General features: G+C 43.1%; 1 protein-coding gene across 2 annotated transcripts in view; it reads left to right on the top strand.

Annotated features, from left to right (window-relative positions):
- The window catches only part of ZDHHC21 (zDHHC palmitoyltransferase 21), a 259,613-nt gene that overhangs the window by 155,969 nt on the left and 77,513 nt on the right, over positions 1 to 26,131 (top strand). For both annotated transcript variants that reach the window (XM_078675904.1, XM_078675905.1), the window contains exons 4-5: positions 13,633 to 13,744; positions 19,498 to 19,636. In XM_078675904.1, the coding sequence (XP_078532030.1) occupies positions 13,633 to 13,744; positions 19,498 to 19,636 (251 nt within the window). The remainder of the gene's footprint in view (positions 1 to 13,632; positions 13,745 to 19,497; positions 19,637 to 26,131) is intronic.

The raw sequence follows: 26,131 nt of genomic DNA, 5'->3' as shown, positions 1-26,131 counted from the left end.
ACTACATACGCACTCACTGATTCGTACGTCTACACACACATTCACTCATTTTCCCATACAATTACTCATACATACAGTCAGTTATTATTAGAACACTATCATATGCACTCATACACCTAGTCAGTCCTGTGAAGAATCAATCACACTTCGATTTCCTCATCTATAGTTAAACACAGAACACCATACTTTTCACACATATACTAACACATACTTACTCTTATACAATCACTGATACAAGTACACATTGATATGCACAGAGTCACACACCTCCCAGCCAGCCACACACACACTCAGTCTTCCATACATCCAGTCATTCTTCAATATGTAAAACGTATTTAAACTTTACAAAAACACACAGACACTAGATGATGTCATCAGTGATGTCATTTGAGATGTCATCAGTGATGTCATCAGTGATGTCACTGACCATGTCATGAATGATGTAATATGTGACATCATCAGCAGTGGATTGCGGGTGCGCGATATATAGTTAGTGCAACTAACTATATATGGAATTTCAATGGTTTTGTGTGAGTAAAATAAGGTTTTGTAAATGCTAATTCCTAACTATATATGGTCTATAACCTATGGTTTTTTCAGTGAATATATATATATATATATATATATATATTTTTTTTTTTTAATGCTTCAAAAGTAAGCCAAGGCTGCTCCTTTTCAGGCTTGCCCATTGTGATAGTCGGACCCAAGGTGGGGGCTGCCTGTGCGCCAGACAGGGGCCTTTATTTATGCAATACAAGCTGGATCCTCAGGTCAGCCCAACCATGTGATCGGTGGCCCTGAAGTCCAGACTCTATGCCCACCACACCATCAGTCTCACTGCCAGCTTATCACTGTCTATTTATATTTAGTTTTTTGTTTTGTTTTATATGAAACCACCGGACGGTGGACCTCACTTGCTTTCAGCTTCCTTATCTCAGCCGCAAGGGGGAGAGTCAGCTCCTTTTACTTTCCCTACTTGCTGTTCTCGCCAGGGTTTCCCCAGCCTGCCGCGGTGATCAGCGGGAGACTGCGTTATCTGCAGGCCTTTGTTCTCGCCGCAATTTCGGGCCTTCAACCGGTTCCTCAAATTGGCACCAGCGCCACTACTCTGCCCTGCGTATACCTCTGTGGGCTGCCGCGAGCTCCCAGGATACTGCGCAGGTGCCACCGCAGCTATCGACACCCTCCTCAGATGCAGAGCCAGTATGCTCTATTTCATTCACAAGTACCTCGATCGCCCAGGCCGGACCACGACAGGTAGGCTATGGCCACGCGGCGCGGGTGGTCACTTCTCGGCACCCTCCAGTGACCCTCTTCATAGCAGTCAGGCCAACTCACCAGCCTCGGCCTCCCGACGTAGGTCGCAGCTCACGCCAGCACCTCGGCGTCGCAGATCCAGGACCCAGGCTGCACAAGTCTGGCTCGCTACCTGGCTGGCTCAGTGATCAGCAGGCCATGAAGAGACACGAGCCTGGCTCAGCCTCGCAGCTCCCACATCGCGTCTGCTGCTTGTTCATGTCTCAAAACGATATTCCCAGGCAGTATAATTAAACTGTGCACCATCTACACTCTCGCCTCTTAGCTCAGGACCTGTGGATGTCGGATGTAATGATATTAGGCGGATATTATTCGCCTGGCCGGCGCAGCTGCACTAATGTGTGCCCATCTTGCTTCAGGCTCTCTGGCGCCCCCCCCCCACCGTTATATGTACAATCTAGTGTTTCGTCTGCATCTAACAGACACATGTTACAATTCTCACATTTATAGAAGTTTGCAGATGTGACGTTCAGTGAGGAAATAGGTCTAGTAATAGAAGTAGACTTTAGACAGATATGACATAGCATGTCCCTCAATGTTTTGCCTCGTTTGTAAGTTACTTCTCTTTTTTTAGGGACGATATGTTGTAATGTACCAATTCAAATTGAGGGCGTGGCAGTGTTTGAGCAAACGTCTAGGGGAATTGTATGTTCTAATTAACCGAGGAGTAGAGACTTGTTCTTATATTGTTTGATTGTAGTGACCAATTTTGTTCTAGATCCCTTCAATATCTTGGTTCTAGATCTGGTCAGTGTCTCTTTTATAGCCCCTATCCAAGAGTGAGCGTTCCTCCTGAAAAATTGTGTCCTTGCTACAATTGCGTCGCAGTCTAGTCATCTCTCCATAGGGGATAGATTCTATTTGATTTGAAGGATGGGCACTAGTCACATAACACAATGGGAGAGATGGAAATGTGCCAGAGCACACCCTCCACAATCACTAATCAAATATCACAAACAAGTGCGGTGGCTGAAGATATAAGGCAGATTTGGTTTATATCATAGCAATTCCGAATCACATCCCAAAGAAAATACTGTCAAGAGATGCCAACTAAATTGGAAGAGGGGGCCTTACCCACTCTTTGTGGAATGCTTCATCATAGGTGGCCTCATCTCACTCTGGTAAGATAATACTACCAGGGCGGACTCAATACTGTAAAAAAGAATTATCCTGGGTTTACCTTTATGTATTTTTCGTTGATCTGAATCTCTTCCTGTCCAGTTGGTTTTTTCTAAGAACTTCCTTTCAATTGAGTTTGAGTTCGCTGTGGTAGTATTATCTTACCAGGGTGAGCTGAGGTTGCCTATGTTGAAGCATTCATCTTGTCTGGGCTTTCATCAGCAGTGTATCATCTGACTGACGACTGGCTCTGGAAAGGACTTCGGTATCTGGCACTTTGTCCTGCCATCTCAATCTCAGAAACTTACACAGACAGGACATGTGGAAGTGATTGAGCTGTTGTGCATGACTCCAGTAGACAGTCCACGTCTTGCAGGCATACAGTAGATTTGGAAGCATCACTGCTTGTTAGACCTTCAGCTTGGTTGGTAGGCTGATCCCTCGAATTTACCAAAGGTTGGAGCACAATTTGCCAAAGGCAGATCTGGCTTTTACAATTCTGCAATTTACTTCAGCATCGATTGACACTGCTCGGGAAAGGGTTCTGCCCAGGCACGGGAAGTGGTCCACTCCCTGCTTTCTCTGTCCATTTACAGTGATGGATGGTTTTGGGTATGGAGCATGGGATGCTGGCTGGCTCATTACCGTATTCTTCTTGATGTTGATGGAGAGACCAAAGTTGCTGCATGCAGATGAAAACTTGTCCATACTGGCTTGCATTTCTGGTTCTGTACTAGCATTCAGAGCACAATCGTCGGCAAAGAGAAAGTCTTGCAGCACAGTTTCCTTCACCTTGCAGGCCTCAACAAATCTACTTGCTCACTGGCTTTGGGAGTCAGATTTGATCAGGATGAGCTATATTTAGGGCCTACTCTGGCGATTTGACTAATAACAGGTGTTTTGTTCACTTACAAAAGTGAAGGAGCATTAAAGATGCCTTTATATCTTGTTTTTATCTAACCACATTAATTCTGTGTTCAGAGACTGAATTACCTTTCTCTCTGACTGCAAACATCGAGGATTTTGTAACGAAAGTGTGAAATGAAAGGCTGGAGGGTGTCATGTTTTATCCCAACACATTTAAATAGCTAAAACGTGAACTGTACCAACGTTTCAAAATAAATCTTAGCCTTGTTTTGTAATTCTTCATGATGAAAAAAATTATTTTAATAGGATGAAAACAAATCGGAACGCTTTTCTTGGTGATGTGAAAATGATAAATGTTTGCAGAAACTCAATACACTATATAGTTTTATAAGTGAAACTGCATGTTAGTAGGACGTTTTTTACCATTTCAAGGGAAAATGTGCTGTCTGTAAATGACAGCACACTACCTCCTTATGCTTTAGTAATATATTTATTAAAAGTGAGTATTTAAGGACGAACAGGGAAACATTCCTGATGGCAAAGCTGTTAGTGAACTAAGAGGCAAGTCGGGGTTCATGTGTACCCTATATGTAGGCCTGAATTCTTTGCATGGAGCAAACGTTTAGTCTAATGAATCAAACCAAATAGGTTTTTTGTACATCAGGAATGCTAAACTCACATTTTGGAAGGAGCTCTCATCATGTGATAAGGAAGAAATAGGTGGCTATACAAAAATAAAATACTTGCCTTGGATGACATCAGGAGACCAGTTTTTTGGTCACGTACATTACAGTTAGGTCGAGCAGATTATTCAAGTTACTAGACATGCAGGTTTAGTAACATTTTTTATGATTTTTCGAGGCCTGCCTTGGTGATGGTACTCAGTTGCTTCAAATTAAAGAGTTTCCCATCAGTTCTGTAAGTAAGGCTTCTCCTTCAGCGCAGTGCTGGATGGCATCTATCAGAGTGGCAGAAAATATCTTGCTGAACAGTGTGGGTGCTAGAAAACACCCTTGCTTGGCGCTGTGGGTAACTGAAAGGCCTCAGATGTTTCACATTCCACTTGGCTGTGAATATCCAACACTGGACACTGTTTCCTTGAGTTTCATGCACTTGAAACAACCAAATGTCGCCCAAGAATGGGAACGGAACTTTAGCCTTGCGAAAGAGTGAAGCAAAGCGGATTATTAATTTACGAACTGTGGACAAGGCTCTTTACCAGCATCGGAAAGCACATCATTTTCTAATTTCTAATTAATTATCACTCTATGTTCGTAGTCTGTTCATTAAATCAAGTAATATGCACAAATCTATCTCACCGTTCGGAATGAGTAAACATGGGGTTTGTACTGTGTATGTTGACTGGTTACATTGTAATTATTGTCCATGGTTAGGTATTGAGTGTTGGAATTGTTACTACGTATATATATATCAATTATGAAAATACACTATTCACCATGTTCATTTCTTTATACATGCTCATATTGGTATTTTCCTTTATATTTGTTTGTCTTCAGATGTTGCATGACATGATTTTCTGCACGGTTTTCTTTTACACTCTGCATGGGAACTTACATGTCCTTTAATCTAACTACTGATAAGTATGTTCTTGTGTCCCTCCATTTCTAATAGTATGCGTGGAATTTGCCTACACTTTCTATGTATTCTGTTCGGTCCTTAAACAATGATATTCTACTTTAATGTTTGATATTCTCAATTTCAGTCCGAGCTTCTACACAGCATTGGCATTACTGATCATTCCAGCATGGCAGTGTTCTTCCTAATTGTTCTTAAGTCCCCTTTTTACCTCAATAGCAAGCTAGTTAAATGATGCATACGTGGAACATGCCGTTTCGGGGTCCATGAACTCTGCCTTTGCCTCTGTCACTGCGGTTGTCAAACCGTAAACTGATATCAATCTAGACCAGTCGTTCTTAACCTGTGGTCCTAGAACCCCTGGGAGTTCACAAAGCCAGCTATGGGGATCTGTGACCACTTACAAAATTAAATAATATTAACCGATAAATAAATTGTAAATTAATGAATAAGCAAAATGTATGAACATTTTAAAAGGTTCTGTAAATGTGAAGGAATCTGATATTGAAGGCCAAAAGCTAAGTTACCATCTTCTAATTGATTGGTTGGAGCAGTGCAAGTGTTTCAAACAGAATATAGTATTGAGGATAAGTGGCCTCTGTTGAATTTAGTTAAGTTCCCACCTTACTATTAAAATCATTTAAAAAAAATATATTTGTTTGAGAAGTAAATAAAATATTTAATTTGTATGTTTGTTTGATGAATGTTTCTGTATTTTTTTGTGAATTGGTGTGTCGTTCAAATCCTCGAAAATGCTTAGGTATTTCAATAATGATGCAGTGGGGTCCCCGGGACCAGTATTGATTAAATGGGGGTCCACAGAAGTCAAAAGGTTAAGAACCACTGATCGAGTCTGTATTCGGATACCATGGTGTGACTAACTATCACCGCAGCAGTAATAAGTGGACAACAGTAAAAAAAAAGTTTTTACAGCACTACTATTAATGTGCCTATACATACTGCACTCTGTCAAGCACTCTTGAGTTGCAGCTCTTGGTAATCCAGTGTGAGCTATATTTACTACTTTTTAGGGCAACTTTAGTCAGACTGAACTTCATTTTCTTCCCCTCCCCCACACATATATAGGGGTTATTTATTTTCTCTCCTTAGTTTGAAGCTTGTTATTGAAGACTAAAGGCCCTGACAGCTACTTGCCATCATGTTATTAATTTGTTTCAAGTTCCTGTTTACTCACGTTTTAATATACATCATTAGTGTGCATACAGTAATTCGTTCTTGTCACCTAAGAAGGAAGTCATAGAAATAACTACAGAGGGCACGGTATACTAACTGGGACTTCATCCATTGGTATAATATGGCTAGTTATTTATGTTGTCTTTTCAATTTTTACTCCCTAGATACTTTCCCCACTCTTTTGGGATAATTTACTTTTATTCTGCTCCGCGGCCCAAGATCGCATCCCTGAGTCAATATTACCTTAAGCAACTGACACACATCTTTGTAGAGTGAGTACAGACAACTATCACTCCTTCCATCTTCAATTATCACTCTTTCCATCTTCCTTTTTCTGACTTGCTGATAATTATATATTCACAATCAAACACAAAGAGATTATGAACAGAGCGCTAAAACATTTCAGACACTCACCCCCAGTCATAGATCTGGGTTGACTCCATCATCGTTCTATAGCTCACTCTGCCACCCCAGTTAAGACCCAGCCATATGCAAATCAGTTATGACCCTGTGTCTCATGGGACCAGTCCAGCCCGAACTGCCAAGCCAGGTCTTCCTTGGACAGGAAACCAGCATCCTGGGACCGGTTTTGGGGGAAGTGAGCTAAAGAACGATGATGGATTCAACCCAGATCTGTGCCTAATTATATATTTACGTCATTGGGGGTAATTTACTTATTTTCTTAAAGGAATCTTTTGGACCTGAATCTTCGGTCATTCCTACATATAGCAATCCAGTTGTGGCAGTTATTGGCATGCACTTTTAATATTCCTTTCACTTATGGTGTTAATACTGGGGGTATAAACCTGCATTCTGTCGGTTTTCTTATACTGAGCAACCTGCATCGTGTATGAATGCCCTTATGCTTTTTACGCATGTGCACTCACCACGATCACCTTGGTGTTACTCAAAATCGGGTCAATGTTGTTGCTAGTGCACTGGTCTTCAGAATGAGGACTCCTGATGTTTACAGACTACTTGTCACTGGGGTCTTCTCTTTTTCTTTTCTCCTCTTTCTTTCGCTTTTATTCATTTAATTTTTTTACCTTGGTTCTTTAACTACTTATAGTCAGACGTCATGTCTGTATTTTAAATCCCATCTACATGTAGTTACAGCCTTGATAAAGTCATATTGACAAAACATATGTCATGCTGTTTCTCATCTCGTCATGACCACTCTTGCCATTTTGCAAAACATCATCGGTTTTTAAATTTGTAAATATCATTTGACCAGAAGTTTCAAAGGGCTGTCCCTAACACCTCCCACAATATTGTACATACGAATTGTGTTATGTTCAGACATTTTGTAACTCTGATTGTCTTTCAATAACCGAAGCTTTAACAATGTACTTTTTAATTGGGAAAATAAAAAAAAGGACCTTAGTTTCCATTTTTTTTTTAGTTTTTAGTTTCAAATGTGTTTTATTGATTTTATCATGAAAAATAACAGTAGACATCGTGATATGCTGCAACGGCGTTCGGTACATATTGCTGACGGGACAGACTAGCATGTCTTCCCCGAGTGGGAGATACAAAGCGGAGTGGATATGCCAAGAATGAAAGACGATATCACGAATGCAAATATGATGCAATGCAAGGAGACAATAGAAGGAAATAAGCAACCAAAACCCCTTAAACAACCCGAGCCCTAGCCCCCCACCCCCGCCCCAACCAGAGTGCCATGTGTCAGAATAAGGATCGTGGGTTAGCCGGTAGAAAGCAACGTGACTGGTCAGTGAGTCATCGAGAGTCGTGCTTGATATCAGTGAGGCGTAGAATCCGGAGATATTTAGGACATGTGATCTCATTGAATTCTTTGGACAAGAGGGACAACAATGGGGACCAAGTTTTGTGGAATGCGGTGGTGGAGTGTGTGAGTGTGGCGTGTATGCGTTCCATCCCCAGTGTGAACCAGAGTTTATGTAACCACTCGGTGTGTGTGGGTGCAGTCGACAAGCCCCATAATGATAAGATGTGTTGCGTGGCGGCCTGCATGGCGATTCCCATTTGACGACCCCGCAACGATTTTAAGGGGAAGGTGAGTGCATTGGGAAGGCCTAGTATGGCATATGCTGGAAATCGTGGGACTTCGGTGTCAAAGGAGGAGTCAATGTCATTCAATACCGCTTCCCAGTAACTTCTAACCTCCCTGCATTCCCAAAGGAGATGGGTTAACGTGCCTCGCTCCCCACATTGTCTCCAACATTGCTCGCTACGCGATGGGTTTCCTTAGTGAAGCCGGACTGGGGTGAGGTGCCAGTACATTGCCAGTTTCACCGCGGTCTCCCTCGCGCGGTGTTGCGTGTGGTGTGTGGGGACCTATAGTACACCTCTCTCCATTCTTTAGAAGTCAGTGTCCTACCCAGTTCAGCCTCCCACCGTTTCTGGCCTGGTGTCTTGTCAGGGGTGTGTGATGGCGTAAGCATCGAGTAAATATCTGAAATGTGGCGTTTATCTGTATCTTTGGTGAGCAGCCATTTCTCAAAGGGTGTCATCGGGCGGCCAGCCTTGGCGGCGGTGGTCGTTTCTGTGAGCCAGTGTCGGAGTTGGAAATATTGGAAATGGTGAGGAGTTTTTTAGGTCGTATCCGTGTGTAATGTCTGAGAGGGGAAGGAAGCCCTGTAGGTCAAAAAGGTGACCGGCCGAGCGACACTCGGTGCCACGCCATTGTGTGAATGCGTTGGGGTCATTGCCCGGGGGAAATTCCGGACTGTCCAGTATAGGGGTGAACGGGGAGGGGAATGTCGTCAAACCTCTTTTTAAGGCTACCTTGTCCCAGACCTGCATAATGGTGCTGGTGATAGGTGATTTCAGTAGGTATTGAGGGCGATGTTGCCGGGCGAGAAATGGAACCCTCCAGAGCGGTGTCTAAGCCATGGCCCTATCTTGGAAGAGCCACATCTTTTCCGACTCCGGCCTGTGCCATTCTACCAAGTATCTAAGTTGAGATGCTTGGAAGTATTGTAGCAAATTGGGGATGCCTAGGCCTCCTTCGTCCATACTTTTATATGTTAGTTGTTTCTGGAGACGCGCGCGCTTCCCACCCCAGATGAACCGATGGAGAGCGTCCTGCAGTTCATTCAGAGCGCCAGCCGGGGGCATGACAGGTAGCGTCTGGAATAAGTACAGAATCCGCGGCAGAACAGACATTTTGGCAGCTGCAACCCTCCCCAACAGAGAGAGTGGTTGTTTTGACCAGCGTGTAAGGTCTTTCCGAATCTCAGCGGTCAGGGACGTGTAATTGTTCGTTACTGTCACCTCCGTGGATGAGGCAAGGGAGATCTCCAGGTAGGGGACCAGAGTGGCAAGTTGAAGACCGCTCCCTTGCGCCACGGTGTGGTCGTGGGGAGGGGCATTCTTGCCCAGCGGTAACACCAGAGACTTCCCTCTATTAATTCGGAATCCTGAGACGGATCCAAATGAATCAAGCTCCTCCATAAAGGCGGGTATGGAGCGGGCAGTGCAGTCAAGGGCGACGATTACATCGTCCGCATAGAGGCTGATCGTGTGAGGTTCGTGTCCGAAAGTAATACCTCTAATTTCCGGATTATCTCTGACCTTTTGCGCCAAGGGTTCTATGTATAGGGCGAACAGGAGGGGGGAAAGGGGACACCCCTGTCTCGTGCCACGCTGGATTTCGAATGGGGCCGAGCGTAGGCCTCCCAGCTGGACCCTGGCGCGTGGGTGGTGATAGCAACACGCAATCCATGACATAAAGCGGTCCCCCATTCCAAAACGCCTCAGCACCCGTTGCAAATAGGTCCAATCTACATGATCAAACGCCTTCTCAGCGTCGACGACAAGCAGGGCAGAGTCCGAGGCCTGAAAATGGGATTTGTCAATCAGATGGAGTAGTCGTTTAGTGTTGTCACTACATTGTCTGTTGGGCACGAAACCCGATTGGTCGGGTTCCAGGATCCCAGGAAGACAAGGGCCAAGACGTGCGGCAAGAATGCTAGTGAAAAGCTTGAGGTCGAGGTTCAGTAAGGAGATAGGGCGGAAAGCAGAGCAGTGCGTGGGTTTCTTACCCGGCTTAGGGAGCACCACCACTTCCGCCTCAAGTATGTCCGGGGGGATGGCGCCGGCACCCTCAAAGGAGTTGAAGAGCCGGGTAAGTATCGGGGCTATCAGCTGGCCGAAAGTCCGGTAGAATCCTGCCGAAACCCCGTCAGGCCCCGGGGATTTAAGCGGGCGTAAACGGGATATGGCAGCCAGCACTTCATCTAGGCGAATGGGAGCATCCAGGGTGTCCGCATTTGCCTTGGAGAGCTCGGTTATAGCCGCGGAGTTTAGGTATGAGTCCATTTCCTCAGGAGACGTGTCTTCTGCTCCATATAGTGAGGCATAGTAAGTCCGGAATGCTTCTGCCACTTGAGCGTCGTCCGTGAGGACTGTTCCAGCGTCATCAGTGAGGCCGGTCATTTTAGCGCGTTGGGCCTTAGCCCTCAGGGCGCTGGCCAATAAACGGCCTGTCCTGTTACCCCCGATATAGTATGTGTGCCGAAGGCGGAGCGCCGCGAATTCGGCCCTGTCCGTATCCAGACTAGCGAGTTGGGCTCTGGCCGCCTTCAGTTGCCTCCAAATGCGTGGAGCGCAAGTGCGACTGTGGATTCTCTCCAATTCCGCCACGCGCGCAGAGGTCATCGCGCTTGATCTTGCGGTCTTTGGATTCCGCAGCCGCTATAGCAATTAGTTCGCCACGGGCAACGGATTTCAGAGCCCCCCACAGAGCCGTCATGGAGATCCCTGGAGTATCGTTGGTGGCTAAGTAGTCAGTGATGCAGTCTTTGAGTCGTTTAGTGACTTCCGGCCGCTGCAGGAGGGTCTCACGCAGGCGCCCCGGGGGTGAGGAGGTGCGCGAAGGCGGATCGATAGTTCTACTGCATCGTGGTCGGAGAGGGCTGCAGGGGTTATATCAACCCCCTTAAGGAGTTTCCATTTTTTTAACTTTCATTGGTTCATATATTTTGTTACTTTTTTATTAACCCTTTGTTGTTGCTCTGTTGGTATGCTCCAGTCTCAATAGACCGTGCTTTTGGTTGGGTTTTCCCACCTTTCTAGACAAGTTGCATCCTTATGGTGGGTGGCAAGGTGCTTGTCTGATGAAGCACCCATTAACTGAATTCTTTCTGCTTCTGTGCAAATAGCCTTCTTGTACCCATTACAGCTTTCGCTAGTGGGATGTGCGGTTAATCAGATCCACATCTACCATTGCACAGTTGCTGCATTGCGTGGCAGCAGCTCTTCAAACTATCAGCAGAGCCACCCTTAAGATGCAACTGCTGAAGGGTTTGAGAGCTCCCCCTGCCTGCCAGAGAACTCTAAATATGGTGGGATATACTTTGTCAGGGCTGAGCCTTCCTCTGACCTAGTATAACTAAGTACAGCTTGCCATCCACTAGAGAAGGGCCCTAAATCATTTTTTCTACGTCCGGGTGACCGGTAGAAGACTCTGAGACAAGATAAGTAGACTCATTCCACTCTGAACTTTTTGTCATGCTGAAAATTAGCTCTGCTGGAACTTAATGTAAAGCTATCCGGCTCTTAAACCCCTGTTCAGCTACACCCTCCAGCCTTGCCCATAATGGATCCTGAGAACAGAAGTGGCCAAGTTTAAACATAAATCCTCGGACCAGGATGAGGTGGCAAATCTATCAAATCTGTAAAGTGACCTTAATGGCTGAAATATCCAGCTTTGTCTCGCTCATTGTTTTGGCACCGATACCATTAGCTTCAACAGAAGCTTGGTGATGTTGAATTAAACTTTTAGCGAAGCCCAGCTGGCTTAAGCTTCGGACCTTGCCCTGCTGGAAGACTTTCAGCTCCAAGCTGTAGACTAAGTCCCAAGGTTCAAAACATTAGCCGGTTTGACCCACTTACCTTACCTGACCTCTGCTCCATTGCCGTTGGCCTGAAATGGTGCTTAGGTCCAGGTGAACTGTGAACTGAACAGTGTTTTCTTGGTGTTTTTATGCCTCAGAATTTTTTCATTCATGTCACTGGTTCCTCTTATCTCATTTTTGATGTTTTGATATCTGTTTTTCGGCACATTAAATTTTACTCTGTTCCTAAATTGTTTTGAGAATTTTACTTTATTTATCTCTTTAAAATTGTTGGTTGTGCTTGAACTTACCACATATTTGTGAGGACAATTGCCTGCTTCTCGTGCTACTGCGATCAGTGGTTGAACGAGTTTCTCTTGGAACTGTGTTGAGACCTAACCAGGGTGTGTGTATTAGGTTGGTAGGGGTACTGTATCCCTTCTCAAATTAATAATCCATATTGTGACTACTTGCTTCTAACTTGCATCCATTAGCTAGTTGAAAGATGTCATTACTGTTTCTGGGACGCTTTATTGTGCATCATATAGCTAGTTGGTACTCACTGTCTCCAAGATGCCGTTTATATCCTTCCTGCTTTTTGCACTTCACTTGATGCATTGCTGCTGGGATTGAGCTGGGGAGCCCCGATTGCTTTTGCAGCAGTAAAATTATTTTGAGGCATACGTTGAGTGAACAACTGTGAATGCAACCGAAGACACGCTAAGAGCACCACTCTGACGGATCACGCATGACGTAAAAACCCTTCACAAATACATCTCCCTGCTGTATAGAGCCCTTGCATCCAAGATCTTATTTACCATGTAGCATGTTCTTCTGGGCCTGGTCAGGTGTACGAAACGATATATAAATGCAATTACAAAATAAAAAAATGTTGACCCGGACACTGGTTGTTGAACCCAAACGCTTTTTGCCTAAAGGCCAATAATTGAAGTGTTAAAACAATATTTACAAAGTGCTGTGAATTTGTGGATATACATCACCGTCTGTTTTCGTGATCGTTCCAATCCGATCCAAGGTTTTAAAATGTTAAAACTGGTTCTCGTCAAGTAGGTATGATTTTGTCTGTTGTAATTCTTTAACATGGAGATAATTTATAAGATACGTGGATAAAAAGAAAGAGAATTGAATGTGCCAATTTGTCCTTTTTAATTCTGATGTAATGATAGACATTGTGAAAAGTGCAATTGATAGGGTAAAGCATTGAACAGTCTTACCTGTGAGTATTGCATAAGATCTTAAAGGCGAAATTGTACTTCTGGTGTGCTGGAAACTGTTTCCAAAGGATATTGTATCCTTCTCAGTTTTATAATGAAATATAATAAATAATAAATCCACATTTGTAAAGCGCACAATCACCCGTAAGGGTCTCTAGGCGCTGGGGGCCGTCGGGAAGATTAAGCCAGCTATTGCCCAGAGTCACATGGTGCTAGCCGGTGCCGGGGTGGGATCCCCCCAGATTCCGGAGTCAGTCGCCCTGGCCACGGCGCCACACCTCTTCCATATCCAATATCCAAAATAGTAAGACTTTGATTGATGGGTATAAATAAGGTTGTATTTTATTTTATTTTTCTCCACGATCTTGATCGTTTTTTTCCATTTTCTTTTCACCTGGTATATCTTTGAAGTAGTTTGGACTCTGTTGAAAATGTCTAATAAACGTGCCTTAACCGTGTATAAATCTCCTATTTATCCTTAGAGAGAGATCTGTGGGAGTTGTGCAGCAAGTGTAACTTAATGAGGCCGAAGCGGTCCCACCACTGCAGCCGCTGTGGACACTGCGTACGCAAGATGGATCACCACTGCCCCTGGTGAGGCACCATGCATTTCTGGATTTCTGAAAACCCAGTCAGCTAGAATTAAACCACGTGCATCTTTATTCCTCACCATCTAAATCTTCTTTTTTGATTATGTTGGACTGGATGGAGGAGATTTAGTCTGCTGGAAGTTACAGTCTATCGCAGGGTTCTCTGATGTCAGTCCTGGAGGGCCGGATCCTTGCCAGATTTTAAAGATAACGATATTTATCTAAATGTGGCTATACTAAAAATCTGGCATGGATCTGGACCGACACTGGAGAACCCTGGTCTGTCGCATAAACTGGTTTGTAACTATAGACTTGTATTCTCGCTTCGACCACTGAGGGCATCCTTGGCACACACATCGGCTAATGTAAGTGTATTTGAGTTAGCAGCAAGATGGAAAGAAAAGCCAACAGGAAATGCATACCAAGAGTAGTGTATATTATCCACAATTGCATATAAGTGCACTTTATTTCCTGATAGGAACAAAGCACAAGAATAGGAATTTATATTGCAATAACACACGTATGAAACTGATAAATGTAATGCACAACCATAAGGCAGAGGCTGTCCTAATGCCAGAATATGTGAAAGTGAACAATGAGTTTATGGAGAGATTTCATAATGCACATATCTGTGCTGAGTACATCCTAAATATTGCTTTGTTTACCGTTTTCTGTTTGTGGTATACCGGTGGTAGAGGGTAGAAACTTCATTGCTTTACTGGAACGTCTGTACCCCCGCAAGATGGCCGAGTAGGTGCATCAGTTGAGCACACGATGAATGGTTTCAGAGAAGATTTTGGCGGGAAGGACCCTGCACGTCATCTCCGTCATCTTGTGCCTTCATGTGGCAGAACATCTACTCCTCTCTGTTTTGTTGATTACATGCTTCTAATCCATAGTTCACGTACACTGGTTCAGCCATCCTGAAGTATGTGAGAATGCCTCTAGAGCAAAGAGGCATCATTGTGACTTTAGTTGCATTACACTTTGTACTACACCCTGTATGTAGCAATGAAGGAACCGACGTTCTACTCTGCAAGAGGAGAGGGAAAGATTTAAGATGGTGGCCAATTTTAGGTGGAGGGATTTCTGCTGTTGAGCCTGAAGGAGAGGTCCATGTCCGCAACTGATCTAATGCTCCTTTTATGGATGGGGATTTTTCTGAAGTAAGGGTGCTAAGCTGATAAATCTGGAAAGATTTTAGTGCAGATCTTTCCTGCATAGAGAGATAAGGCTTGGCACCTGGTTGTCTCTTTTTTTTGTACATATTAGATTAGAGTTTGGCTATACTTTGGACTCTGGTACTTGGATCTGAAGTGACTCGTGTTCAGCATGAAGTGCTGATGTGCCTTCTTTTTAGCTTTTAGGCGCTGCAGGGGAGTGTGAAAAAGATATGGCCTTGGTGAGCCAGCCAGTGTGGCTTATCATGTTCTGCATTGTACTTGCATCCACTTATGTTGGTTTCAAAAAAGCTTTATTGGATATTTATCTATAGAGGATATTTGTATTATGACACAATGTAGAGAAATAATAATGAAGTCCAGACCATTAATTTTGAGTCGATCTACGTTGTTGGGTTTTTAATGTATGAAAAAACAATCATGTGGGCAGTGTCCGTTAGCGCTGCATGAGTTCATCCTAGAAGTACAATGTCGCAGTTAAGTCCTAACAGGAAACCCCATTGAGAAAAACAGAGAAGGCGATCTGGTATGGGGAGGGAAAAAAAGTGGAGATTTTGTGGGAATGCCTTTAAAAAATAAAACTAGAATAACCCTCTTCTCTGTCACTCTGCAAAACGTACTTTGCTATTATGCATGTATGTTTTGGATTTTAACTTTTTCTTTTTGATCAAATGTTGAGTTTAACTTCTTTTTTATCAAGGACCTAGACCTAAATAAAAGTGCTTGACTCATTTGCAGGCGAGGAATAGTCTAGCAGCAACTGGAGGGTTGTTTTTGTCAGTGGTTACTTTCTCAGCTTTGATGAGGAACCTGGTTGAAAGGCAAAATTGTTGTCTCGCAGATCAAAAGATGCAAAATATAAGAAGGTGCACTAGGAAAGAGTCGAATTCCAGTATAGATTTTTAAAAAGTTCTCCTTTATTATTATTCTTCAGTATAAACATTAAAATCCAGCCAAAGCGTTTCGTTCCATACACTCCTGGAACTTCATCAGGGCTTTAAAGTGTATAGGGCAATGAATTTTTAGGATTTAATAACTTGATATTTTATCCATAGAGATTTAAATGAAAAGTTCCCCACATTGGATCTTCCAACTGTTTTATGGGCTACAGCGAATTCCGACGACCATCATAATTGTTGTCTTGCTTTGCCTTCGCCTGGAGTTCTGAAATGCCGCTCCCCTCTTCTCTGTTCTGTATATGTCTTTGGGTGTCGCCTGAGATGCTTATGTGCTGTTGCTTGAAAGACATTTTTTTTAGTTACATTGGTCTTACAGGCCGCCCATTGCTTAGCATTATTTGGGTACATTGTCACTCTTGTGTGCTTGCTTTTCATTAGTTGACACATGCGGAATTCACTTCTGCTGTTTGTCCCTCCCCGAAGCATGACACAAGAACTTGTGTCCTTCTACTTCTCCCTTAATCGGGTGCTACATTTTCATTTTTGTCTAAGCACTTGGCTTGTGTGTGTCTTTTCCAACAGTTTCTCTCATGTACTTGTCATCTGTGTTGCTTCGGCCGTCACCACCCTCCCTCCATGTACCTTTGCTTTCTGTGTTACTTGCCCCCGCTGTCATTGTTGCTTGCCCCCACCTACTGTCTATGTTGTTGCTTGCCTCTACCTGCTGTCTGTGGTTTTCCGCGTTTTCTATGTTTTTACCCAATGTGTTCAACCTCTCTGTTGGACTAGACCTACTGCTTTTTTTAAAGTCATGACCCACAGCAGACGTGCTGCTGTGCAACATGCCTAAACATTAACAAGGCCAATAATAGAACAAGTCTCGTAGGTGAGATGTAGTGGCTTTGCCAATGCTTGTTTTTAATATGCTTTGCTCGCGGCCAACTATTTTTTATACATTATTGTGACCAGGCCTTTTCTCCAGATGTGTTGTTTGCACTGTTTTCTTTAATGCATTTGTACATGGGCTTGCCACTTCATTTGCTAGCGGACATAGTGATTTTGTTGTTATGAAAATTCTTGCCACTGTCACACATGACCAAGAAACCCATATAAAAGGAGTCACTACTTTGCATAAAGTTTCCGACATTCATGTTGAATGTAGAATCGTTCAACACGCATGGAAGTGTCACATTTCCCCTTGAGGAAAAGTAACACCAGAGCCTTCGCAGTATGACTTTTTAAAAATTATTTTTCAAGCAAAACATTTGTTCTAAAATGCACATAAATGATTCTCACAGTTTTGAACCTACTCCGACCCAGGGGGCTGCGCTCTAGCAGCGAGATCTTTAATCTCGAGTTTGGGATCCTTAGTTGTCCTTTCGTCATCAAGATTGGAAACTCCTTTTACTTAATTCAAATCGTTAACTCTGCTTGTCAATTTGTTCGCACGCACTACATTTATTTTCTGTTATTTCAGTTATTTGTAGATACAGCTCTCATTTTGCCAATTGCATTCCACTTCCACCGCACCAAATATTTCATTCCTCTAAAATTATTTTCAGAATTCGTTGCTTCTGCCGGCCCCACATCCTTCGAGGGACCGCAGTGCTTTTTGCAGTCATTCCAAACATGGCCGCCAGATGGGGGTGCTTGTCTTGCAGGATTCCTCTTTAAGGGCCTGAAGAAGTGGCATTCGTGTCAGAGTTTAGATTTGCCGCCTTTAATCCGAGCGCAGTAGGCGATGGTTTCGAAATTTAATAAGCAGATATCCGGGGGCGCAGTTTTTTGTTTTTTTTAATTCTGAACAGACTGAAATTTCATCTATCGGTACAATGTTGTGTTTCTTTTCTGAAAGCTTATTGTTATGTTGTTATTTATATAGCTTTTTATTTGGCAGAGCTTCTGCTTAACAGTGCTGACATTCTTTTTTAACATTGAGGGTACCGGTGTAAAGGTGATTAGTTATTTTCCTGCGTCCGATGTGGGAACCAGATGCTGAGGGCAAAATAGGGAACCGCATTGTTTAAATTGGTAAAAGTAGCGATGGTGTGACTTGGCAGTGCCTGGAATGCTTGCAAAGACTTCTAAAGTCTCTCACGTGGCAGCTTCGCATTACTCAGTTCAGAAACTGCTGCTCATAGGGGGCCACTACAGGACAAATGTCGTGGTAGCCAAGCTTGTAGTAGCACAGCTCTTTGCAGTTCCTGCATTTGCACCAGAGAGCTCCTCAGGCCTCCACACACGCTGCAGAACATACAAGGGTCATGGAAGAGGAGATGGGCAGATGTGTCCTCTTACTTAATGGGTGACTGACGTTCTTCTGATGGGCTCCTCACCCTGTTCAAATATCCCTCAACCTTCTCACTGTGCACCAAAGTACACATGGCTACAACTTCACCTGGTCTCCCTTAATCAGTATATTAGCCAAGAAAACCCTCTGGAGAGCCCAGAAGGACATTCTGTACAACCACCCAGACACATGCTTGAAAAGTAGCCACTATCCGTAGCTCTAGAATTGCCTCTGGTAATCCTGCCATGTGGCGCTCACAAAACGCCACCTAGATAGGCTATAAAAGAACAGGACACTTCTACCAGGTTACCAGCTTCCCTCCATAGCCTGCTGTTAGAAGCTGATGTCTATGTCCCGCTTTCCCTGCTCTGCTCAGCTAAGCTTATGGTGAGGGGTCCTAGTCTGACCTGGTTGGCAGGAGCAGAGAGTAGGGTTAGCAGAGAGGTTGCGGCTCCAGGTGGAGGGATCTTTCTGAATAACCTGAAACGTGTCTTCTTCAAAAAATCAACAACCAATTTATCTTTGTGAACTGGCTACTTGAACCTGCTTACCAAGACAAAAAAATATCCATTGTAATGCATACACAGTCTCACAGAGAGAGCAGAAATGAAGTTAAAGGTCCTCCGCTTGGAAGGCACAGCGCTGTCATACCTACCCCGACACCACAAATGTCCCACCCAGCCTCCCAATAGACACTTAGCAACTCCAAGAGCTCTGTTAAAGGACCGCTACCGTCCCAAAATCCGATTTCCTTCAAAGCTGGTGATTTTTCGCCCACTGTGGATATAGCCTCGTGCACTAGAAGTCTAACTGTTATTACAGAGCTGCAAACCCCAGGGACAACCTGCTCCTCTCTCCACCAGACCAGTGAACTAACAGAAGGTTAACATGCTCGGCCACCACAGACCCCTCTCCCTGAGGTGTACCACGCCCCCACATTGCCTGCAGTGTCACACGAGCTTTACCCCTGAACACCTACCACCCTCCACTTCGCCTGTGCTTCCTGTTTGAACTCTACTGCTGTCTGTATGCCTCTAAACCTGCCTGTCAACGTTCACGTATGCCTCTAAGGCTGCCCTACACAATTTCTTTCATTTGTGTGTTATTTCGTCTGCTGCGTCACAGATTGTCTCGTCCACGCGTGCTAAAGTGACTGTAGGTATCTGTGCAGTACTTTACGAAATGGTACGCAGTCTTAAACCATTCTCTTTCTATGGGTGCCTTTTGTAAAAACCAAATGTGTATTTTGCACTCTCGAGATCCCGTGAAAGAAGTACAATACAATAACTTGAAAGGCTAGTGTGTCGCATCACATTTTCATTAATCATATTACAGCAATTGCTTGATATAAAACGTGCAAGGTAATAAGCTTGACATTTTTTCATAGGATAAACAATTGCGTTGGCGAGGATAACCACTGGCTCTTTCTTCAGCTCTGCTTCTACACTCAGGTCCTCAGCGGCTATACCCTGGTGCTGGACTTCTGCCACTATTATTACTTTTTGCCACTGAGGAGCAAAAACTGGGTAAGCATAAGTCGTTTATTGATATATATTAATTTTATTTGCTATATTAAAATGTTCAGTCAGTAGCTTGTTACCACATAGTGTCTCTGTTATATTTAATCTATGTCTCTTTTTTCTGGATGGGATTTCCCTGTGGCTCACATGATGTCACTACTAGAATGTATGGTGACATCGTGGAATGTTGGGGGCTTGGCCTGTGTCTCAACTGGCAGTTGGTACCAGGCAGGCTGAGTGACAGGGAGGTCACTTCTGGTGGGGTTTTGTATTTCCATCTTAATAACTTGACCTGCAACTCAACTTGAATAAAAGTAACCTGATTATACACCTGGCTCAAGGACTTCTATTTACAACAGTCTCTAATGCATAATTTGAGCACATGTTCTTCCTTGTCCTGTTCTCTAATGCACAGGTATGTAATTTGTAAATGTTCCCCAACTCTGCCCCTTCGTACTTCTTTGGTTCACTATGGTTACACCACAACTTCTTTTTTTCTCCTGGTGCGTCATATAGATCAAATAACTGACATAAAATGTAGAGGCGCACTTGATCAGGTCTTATGCAGTTCTGCTCTTTGTTCAGCTCAATCCTCCATGGTGTGGGTAAGACTCAATGTACAGAAGACCTCCACTATTTCCATCTGCTCCAATGAAAAAGAAAAAAGACCTACATTTACCGGGAAAGATCTCCAGGTAGAATTTGTTGTCCCTCTAGCAGGCAAACTTAGATGCCACCTTGGCTGTGTGTTATCTCAAATATGGAACACAGTGGCCCAGATCCAACCCAATCTACAAGCATAACAGAAATATGCAGGAAGTATTTTTCAGGTTAGTGAAGACCATCTGTTCTGCTGAGGAACTGCATTGAGTCATGTGGTCCTGCTTCCCAATTCCCAAGTCGTTGTTGCTTTGCTCCCCTCTGCTTTCACCTTTTTCTTGAGACTCGGGAAAATACTTTTCTTCACTAATTGAACTAGCCCTTTACAGATTTCTTCTCTTTTGCTGTGACTGGCTGGCTGGATACTGAGCTTCTGGTTAGTTAAGGTGTTGTGAACATGTGGAAGTCTTTCACCCTTGAAGAGGAAATGTAGGAAATTTGGTTGACATACTTTGGGAGAGAGCTTACAGTGATGCTTCGAATTGCTGAGCTTACAACCTGCCCTAATTAGTGTCCACTGAGGCAAATTGAGGTAAACTTAGCTCACCTTTGGTAGCTTGATCGGTGCCACAAAAGTCGTCTTAGAAAATGTGGGTGGTGTTATATGTAACAAATCAACCAAAGAAAATGGTTAAAGGAATAAATGACTTAAAGGCCTATGTAAAATTTTAAAGAAAAAATGCAGCAAGATCAATTAAAGGGAAAATTAGTTGAATAGTTTTTCAAAAACTGAAACACTCCTCATTGAAATCAAATAAAAAAATGTGCTACATTAGAAATAATAGGAGAGTGTCAAAGAATGCATTTCCTCCACAGGAGTGTATGTACCCCCAGTGATTGACCATAGGAATCTATGTCTCTACGTAACCAAGGCAAGTGACTGCCTTTTAATGTGTATGGATGGACTAAAGCAGGTGGTTGATGGTAGTCAAAATATCTACCTTACAACATAGAAAACGTTTTTTTGATAGTGAAAATGTCAGTTGCCACCAATCTGCAGGGTGCAAGGCTCCTGCTAGGTAGCCACATACTGCTGAGACCTGCAGAGAATGATGGGCCTTGGTTTATTAGTCTTCTTAGCTGGCAAGAAGATCAAACGAGGCAGACTGGTGAGCACTCATGATGGGTCTAATGTAGCATTTGCAGTGGATGACTATTTTTTGTCGTTCCAACTTTTAAGCGTATTTTGGGTATCAACAAAGTACACTCACATAATGTATGTGGTGAGGACTCAGTGAAGTAAAGTAAGTACCCTTTTGGAAAACCTTGATGTTTACTTCTTGCAGACATTACACATATCTAGCGGAATAAAGCTGTATGACTCTCAGATGAGGTCTCATCTTGGTCAGTTGAATGCTTCTTGGTCCCAGGTCTTCACGAATTCCTACACATAGGACATTTGGCCTGCAAAATGAGTCTTTATAGCAATATGGTAAATTTAAGCAGTTTTTGGATTCTTGTTTCTCCTGGAATGTTTCCAGGCACCTTTTCACTCTCTCAAATAGTTAAGGACCTTTCCCCGTGTTAGAAATTAGATTTCCAGTTGGCAAAGGCTTGCTCCCTGTCCAAGTAGGGACCACAATCCTAGCCAGGGTAAGATAGATACACACTTTAAATTAACCTATTTTCACCCTCTGGTAGCTTGCCACAGAACAGGCAAGCTTAACTTAAGAGGCAATGTATAAAGTGTTTGTGCAATACACACAGACAGTAGCACAGTGAATACACCACAAAAAGACTGCACACAGGTTTAGAAAAATAGAATATATTTATCTGAGTAAAACAAGACCAAAACAACAAAAATGAAGGGCCAGATGTACGACTTTTCCAATTTGGGAGTATTAAATTGCATTGTTTTGTGACTCGCAATTTGCGAGTCGCAAATTGGAATTTACAACAGTGTCTCAGATACTGTTTGTGATTCCTAATGGGGTCGCAAATTGCCTGCCTCATTAGTTTTCACGAGGCAGATGCAATTTGAGACCCCATTAGGAATGGCTAGTACTCCCTGGGATGGTGGGGGTCGGCAGACCACCATGCCTGTGACTGCTTTTTTAATAAAGCAATTTTGTTTTTTAAAATGTTTTTTTAAATGCAGCCCGTTTTCCTTAAAGGAAAATGGGATGCATGTAAAAAAGAAAAATGAAACGTTTCTGTTAAATTTTTTAAGAGTAGGCAGTGGTCTGTGGACCACTGCCTGCTCTTAAAAAATATTTTCAATTCCAGCCACAAAGGGGAAGGGTTCCCCTGGGGACCCCTTCCTGTTTGCGAGTAGCTTACCACTCATTTGAAATGGGTGGTAAACTGCGAAAGGCCGCAAAACAATCTTACATTGAAGTGCGAGTCGCTATTAGGAAGGGACCCCTTGGCACGGCCCCTCCTAATAGCGAGTCGCAAACCCTATTTTGCGAGTCAGTAATATGTGACCAACTCGCAAAATAGGGTTTGTTAATAGGGCAGACCAATTTTGCGGTTGCAAACAAGCCAATTTCCTATTTGCGACCGCAAAAAACAGTCGTACATCAGGCCATACATCTGTAGAAGTTTAGATATGATTTTAAAAAAAGAAATGCAAAAACAGTGTCTAGAAGTCAACAGCGCAAAAAAATTACTTGAGGTCACGAGGGACTGAGGTAAATCCAAAGTTCAAGTAGACTGCGATGGAGGGTAGACTGGCTTCAAGATTTGCACAGGTCCCGCTGAAACAGTTCCTTAGATGGAGTAAAGCGTTGACGCTGAGGGCATGATACGTCGATCTTTTCCACGCAGTCAGGTCACTGCATCGTCAATGAGCTCTGTTAAAATACAGGCAATGTGCCATTGTTGAGCCATGCCGGCTGTATAACCGCTGTCGTTGAACAGCCTCTGCATCGGACTCGAAGGGCAGAGTTCTACCCAGGTCCAGTAGTGTATTGATTCAGTAGGGTCAGAGCCCCAGTACTTATACCCAAATGTGCCTTTGAAGTGTTGCTTCAAAGCAAATCCTTGAAGTGCACAGACCCCTTTCACCTCAGCCCTGTCTGCCAGGATGTCCATGGGGAGTAATCAGTCCTTTGTGTGTGGACAGGACACAGCCTAATTAGATGTAAGTGCGAGCACCCTCTTCTTGACCAGGAAGGATGCCAGAATGCAGATGAGTCCTCTGTCACTCACACCCTTCCTGTGTTTGTGGATGTCTAGAGGGAATGCAAAAATTGTAGCTGTGTCCCAGCCCACACATGTATTGGAGGCAGGCACACAGAGTCAAGCTAAGAGCGGAGAAATGTCCACTTTCTAAAAGTCAGTCTTACATTGCTGTTAGCATTTTTAACAGACTAAGGGTATTCAATGAATGTTATGGTCTTAAGTGTTTATTTTTTTTATCGCTTTCATCTTTTTAAGATATAGCTCATTTACTTTTTAAGTCAGACCAAGGGAAAATCCTCATGTTTCCCGTTGATCAACTTATATTGAAATTTACAAGTCAAACATAAAACAACACTGTTGTACACAAAAAATATGAATAACAAACATTTTTGAGCCAGTCTTGTATTTCAAACGAGCAGCATCCTTAAGACTGTTTTTTCAACCAAATTCTTTGTCAATATTACGGTGCTGCTAAACCAAAGGGAAAAATTGCCAAGCCTAGTAGGTGGTATACCTTTGTACTGTTTCCTACATAGGGCAAAATGAATTAGATACATAGTCACCGTGGTATGTGGTACTGACGTGTTTTAAGTCCCATTGTAATTGTAGGGATTCTCTTCAGGGTTTAGACTGGATACAATCTGATTATGTGTTATCTTTGTTTCGCATGGACACAAAATCAGAATTCAACCACTGCTTGGCAATTTTTCCCTTTGGTTTAGCAGCACCGTAATATTGACAAAGAATTTGGTTGAAAACAGATGAACAAAGGCTATTTGCTAAAGTTTGCTTGTGTATCATTTTTACAATCAATCATAACGTTTATTACTGTACCACAAACACTGGAAAAATCTAATATTGCCGACTGAAAAAAGTTGCCTGTTTCCGCTGTCTTGTGTAACATGTTTGAATATTTAATCCCTTCGCTGCTAGGCCTTTTCTCCCGTGCTAAGCCTCTTTTTGCCTATTTGGGGTAGTCCGCACTTAGGCCCCTGTAACTTTTTGACCACGTAAGGTATCCAAGACAAATTTGGGTCCTTTTTTTCCAACATCATGGGGCTTCTAAAGGTACCCAGGGTTTGTGCATTCCCTGGGGGGGACCCAGAAATTAGCTGAAATACAGGGTTTTTTTTTTAAATGGGAAAAAAGGGCAACAGATGGAAGCGTCTGTTTTTTCCCTGCAAATGGTATAAAAAAAGGGATTGTGGTGCTGAAATCAACATCTTCCCAGCTTTCAGGGACAAGCAGACTTTTGTCAGAAAAGCAACATTTTTTACACAGTTTTGGCATTTTCCTGGGAAATAGCCTATTTTTGCTATTGTTTGCGTTTCAACCTCTTTCCAGTTAATGGTAGAAATGGATATGAAAGCAATAATGGATCTTGGTCAGCTATACATTTTAGAACAGTAGACCGAATTCCTAATTCAGCAAGGGGTCATTTGTGTAGATCCTTCAAGGTTTCTTTATAGAAACTAACCATTGAATATAGGAAAAATTGAAAATTCGTTGAAAAAAACAGCCATTTGTGTCAATGTTTTCACCTTTTTCTAATTATGACAGCTGTGTGAAAGCAATATACAGTTAGATCCGCTGGGCCTTTCTGGTTGTGGGGATATATAGGACTTCACCAAGAACCCGACGAACCCAGAGCCAATAACTGAGCAGCGTCTTGCAATGTTTTTTTATTATGTACCGGGTATATAGCAATTAATTTGGGAAAATATATACATGGAAAAATCTGTATGAAAGATACCCATGTATTTCTGAAATTGGAACTAAATATAGAGTTTAGAAACCGTTTAGAAACAGTAGATATTTGTACATTTCTGAAATTGTGAGTACCCATACTAGCATGAGAATTATAGGAAAATGACTTCTTTTTTTACACATTGTCTTTCATTTGGAAGGCAGAAATACATGGAAAGTCAATCGGTAATAACAGTTTCTCTACAATTCTGTGTTGCCCTAAGTCTCCCGATAAAATTGGTACCTCACTTGTGTGGGTAGGCCTAGTGCCCGCGACAGGAACCGGCTCAAAACGTAACATGGACACACTTAATTTTTACAGTGAAAACTGACCCTTTTTTTGTAGAGTGCCTAGCTGTAGATTTTGAATCCTAGCTCTTCCGGCACCTAGGGAAACCTAGCAAACCTATACATTTGTGAAAACTAGACACCCAGGGGAATCCAGGATGGGGTGACTTGACTGGCTCTCACCAGGTTCTATTACCCAGAATCCCTTGCAAATCTAAAAATTTGTTTAAAAAAACACATTTTCCTCACATTTCTGTGGTGGAAAGTTCTGGAATCTGCATGGATTCACAAAATTCCACCCACCCCGCGTTCCCCAAAGTCTTCCGAGACAAATGGTTCCTCACTTGTGTAGGTAGGCCTAGTGCCCGTGACAGGAAACGGCCCAAATCGCAACGTGGACACCACATTTTCACAGTGAAAACGGATCCTTTTTTTGAAAAGTGCCTAGCTGTAGACTTTTAACCCTAGCTCTGCCGGCACTCAAGGAAACCTAGCCACCCTTTACATTTATGAAAACTAGACACCCAGGGGAATGCAGGATGGGGTGACTTGACTGGCTCTCAACAGATTCTATTACCCAGAATCCCTTGCAAACCTAAAAATGTGTCCAAAAAACACATTTTCCTCACATTTCTGTGGAGGTAAGTTCTGGAATCTGCGTAGATCCACCAAATTCCACCC

Source organism: Lissotriton helveticus, chromosome 2_1 (assembly GCF_964261635.1).
Source record: "Lissotriton helveticus chromosome 2_1, aLisHel1.1, whole genome shotgun sequence".
NCBI lineage: Eukaryota > Metazoa > Chordata > Amphibia > Caudata > Salamandridae > Lissotriton > Lissotriton helveticus.
The sequence above is the reverse complement of the archived record's forward strand: the minus strand, read 5'-3'. Positions and strand labels throughout refer to the sequence as shown.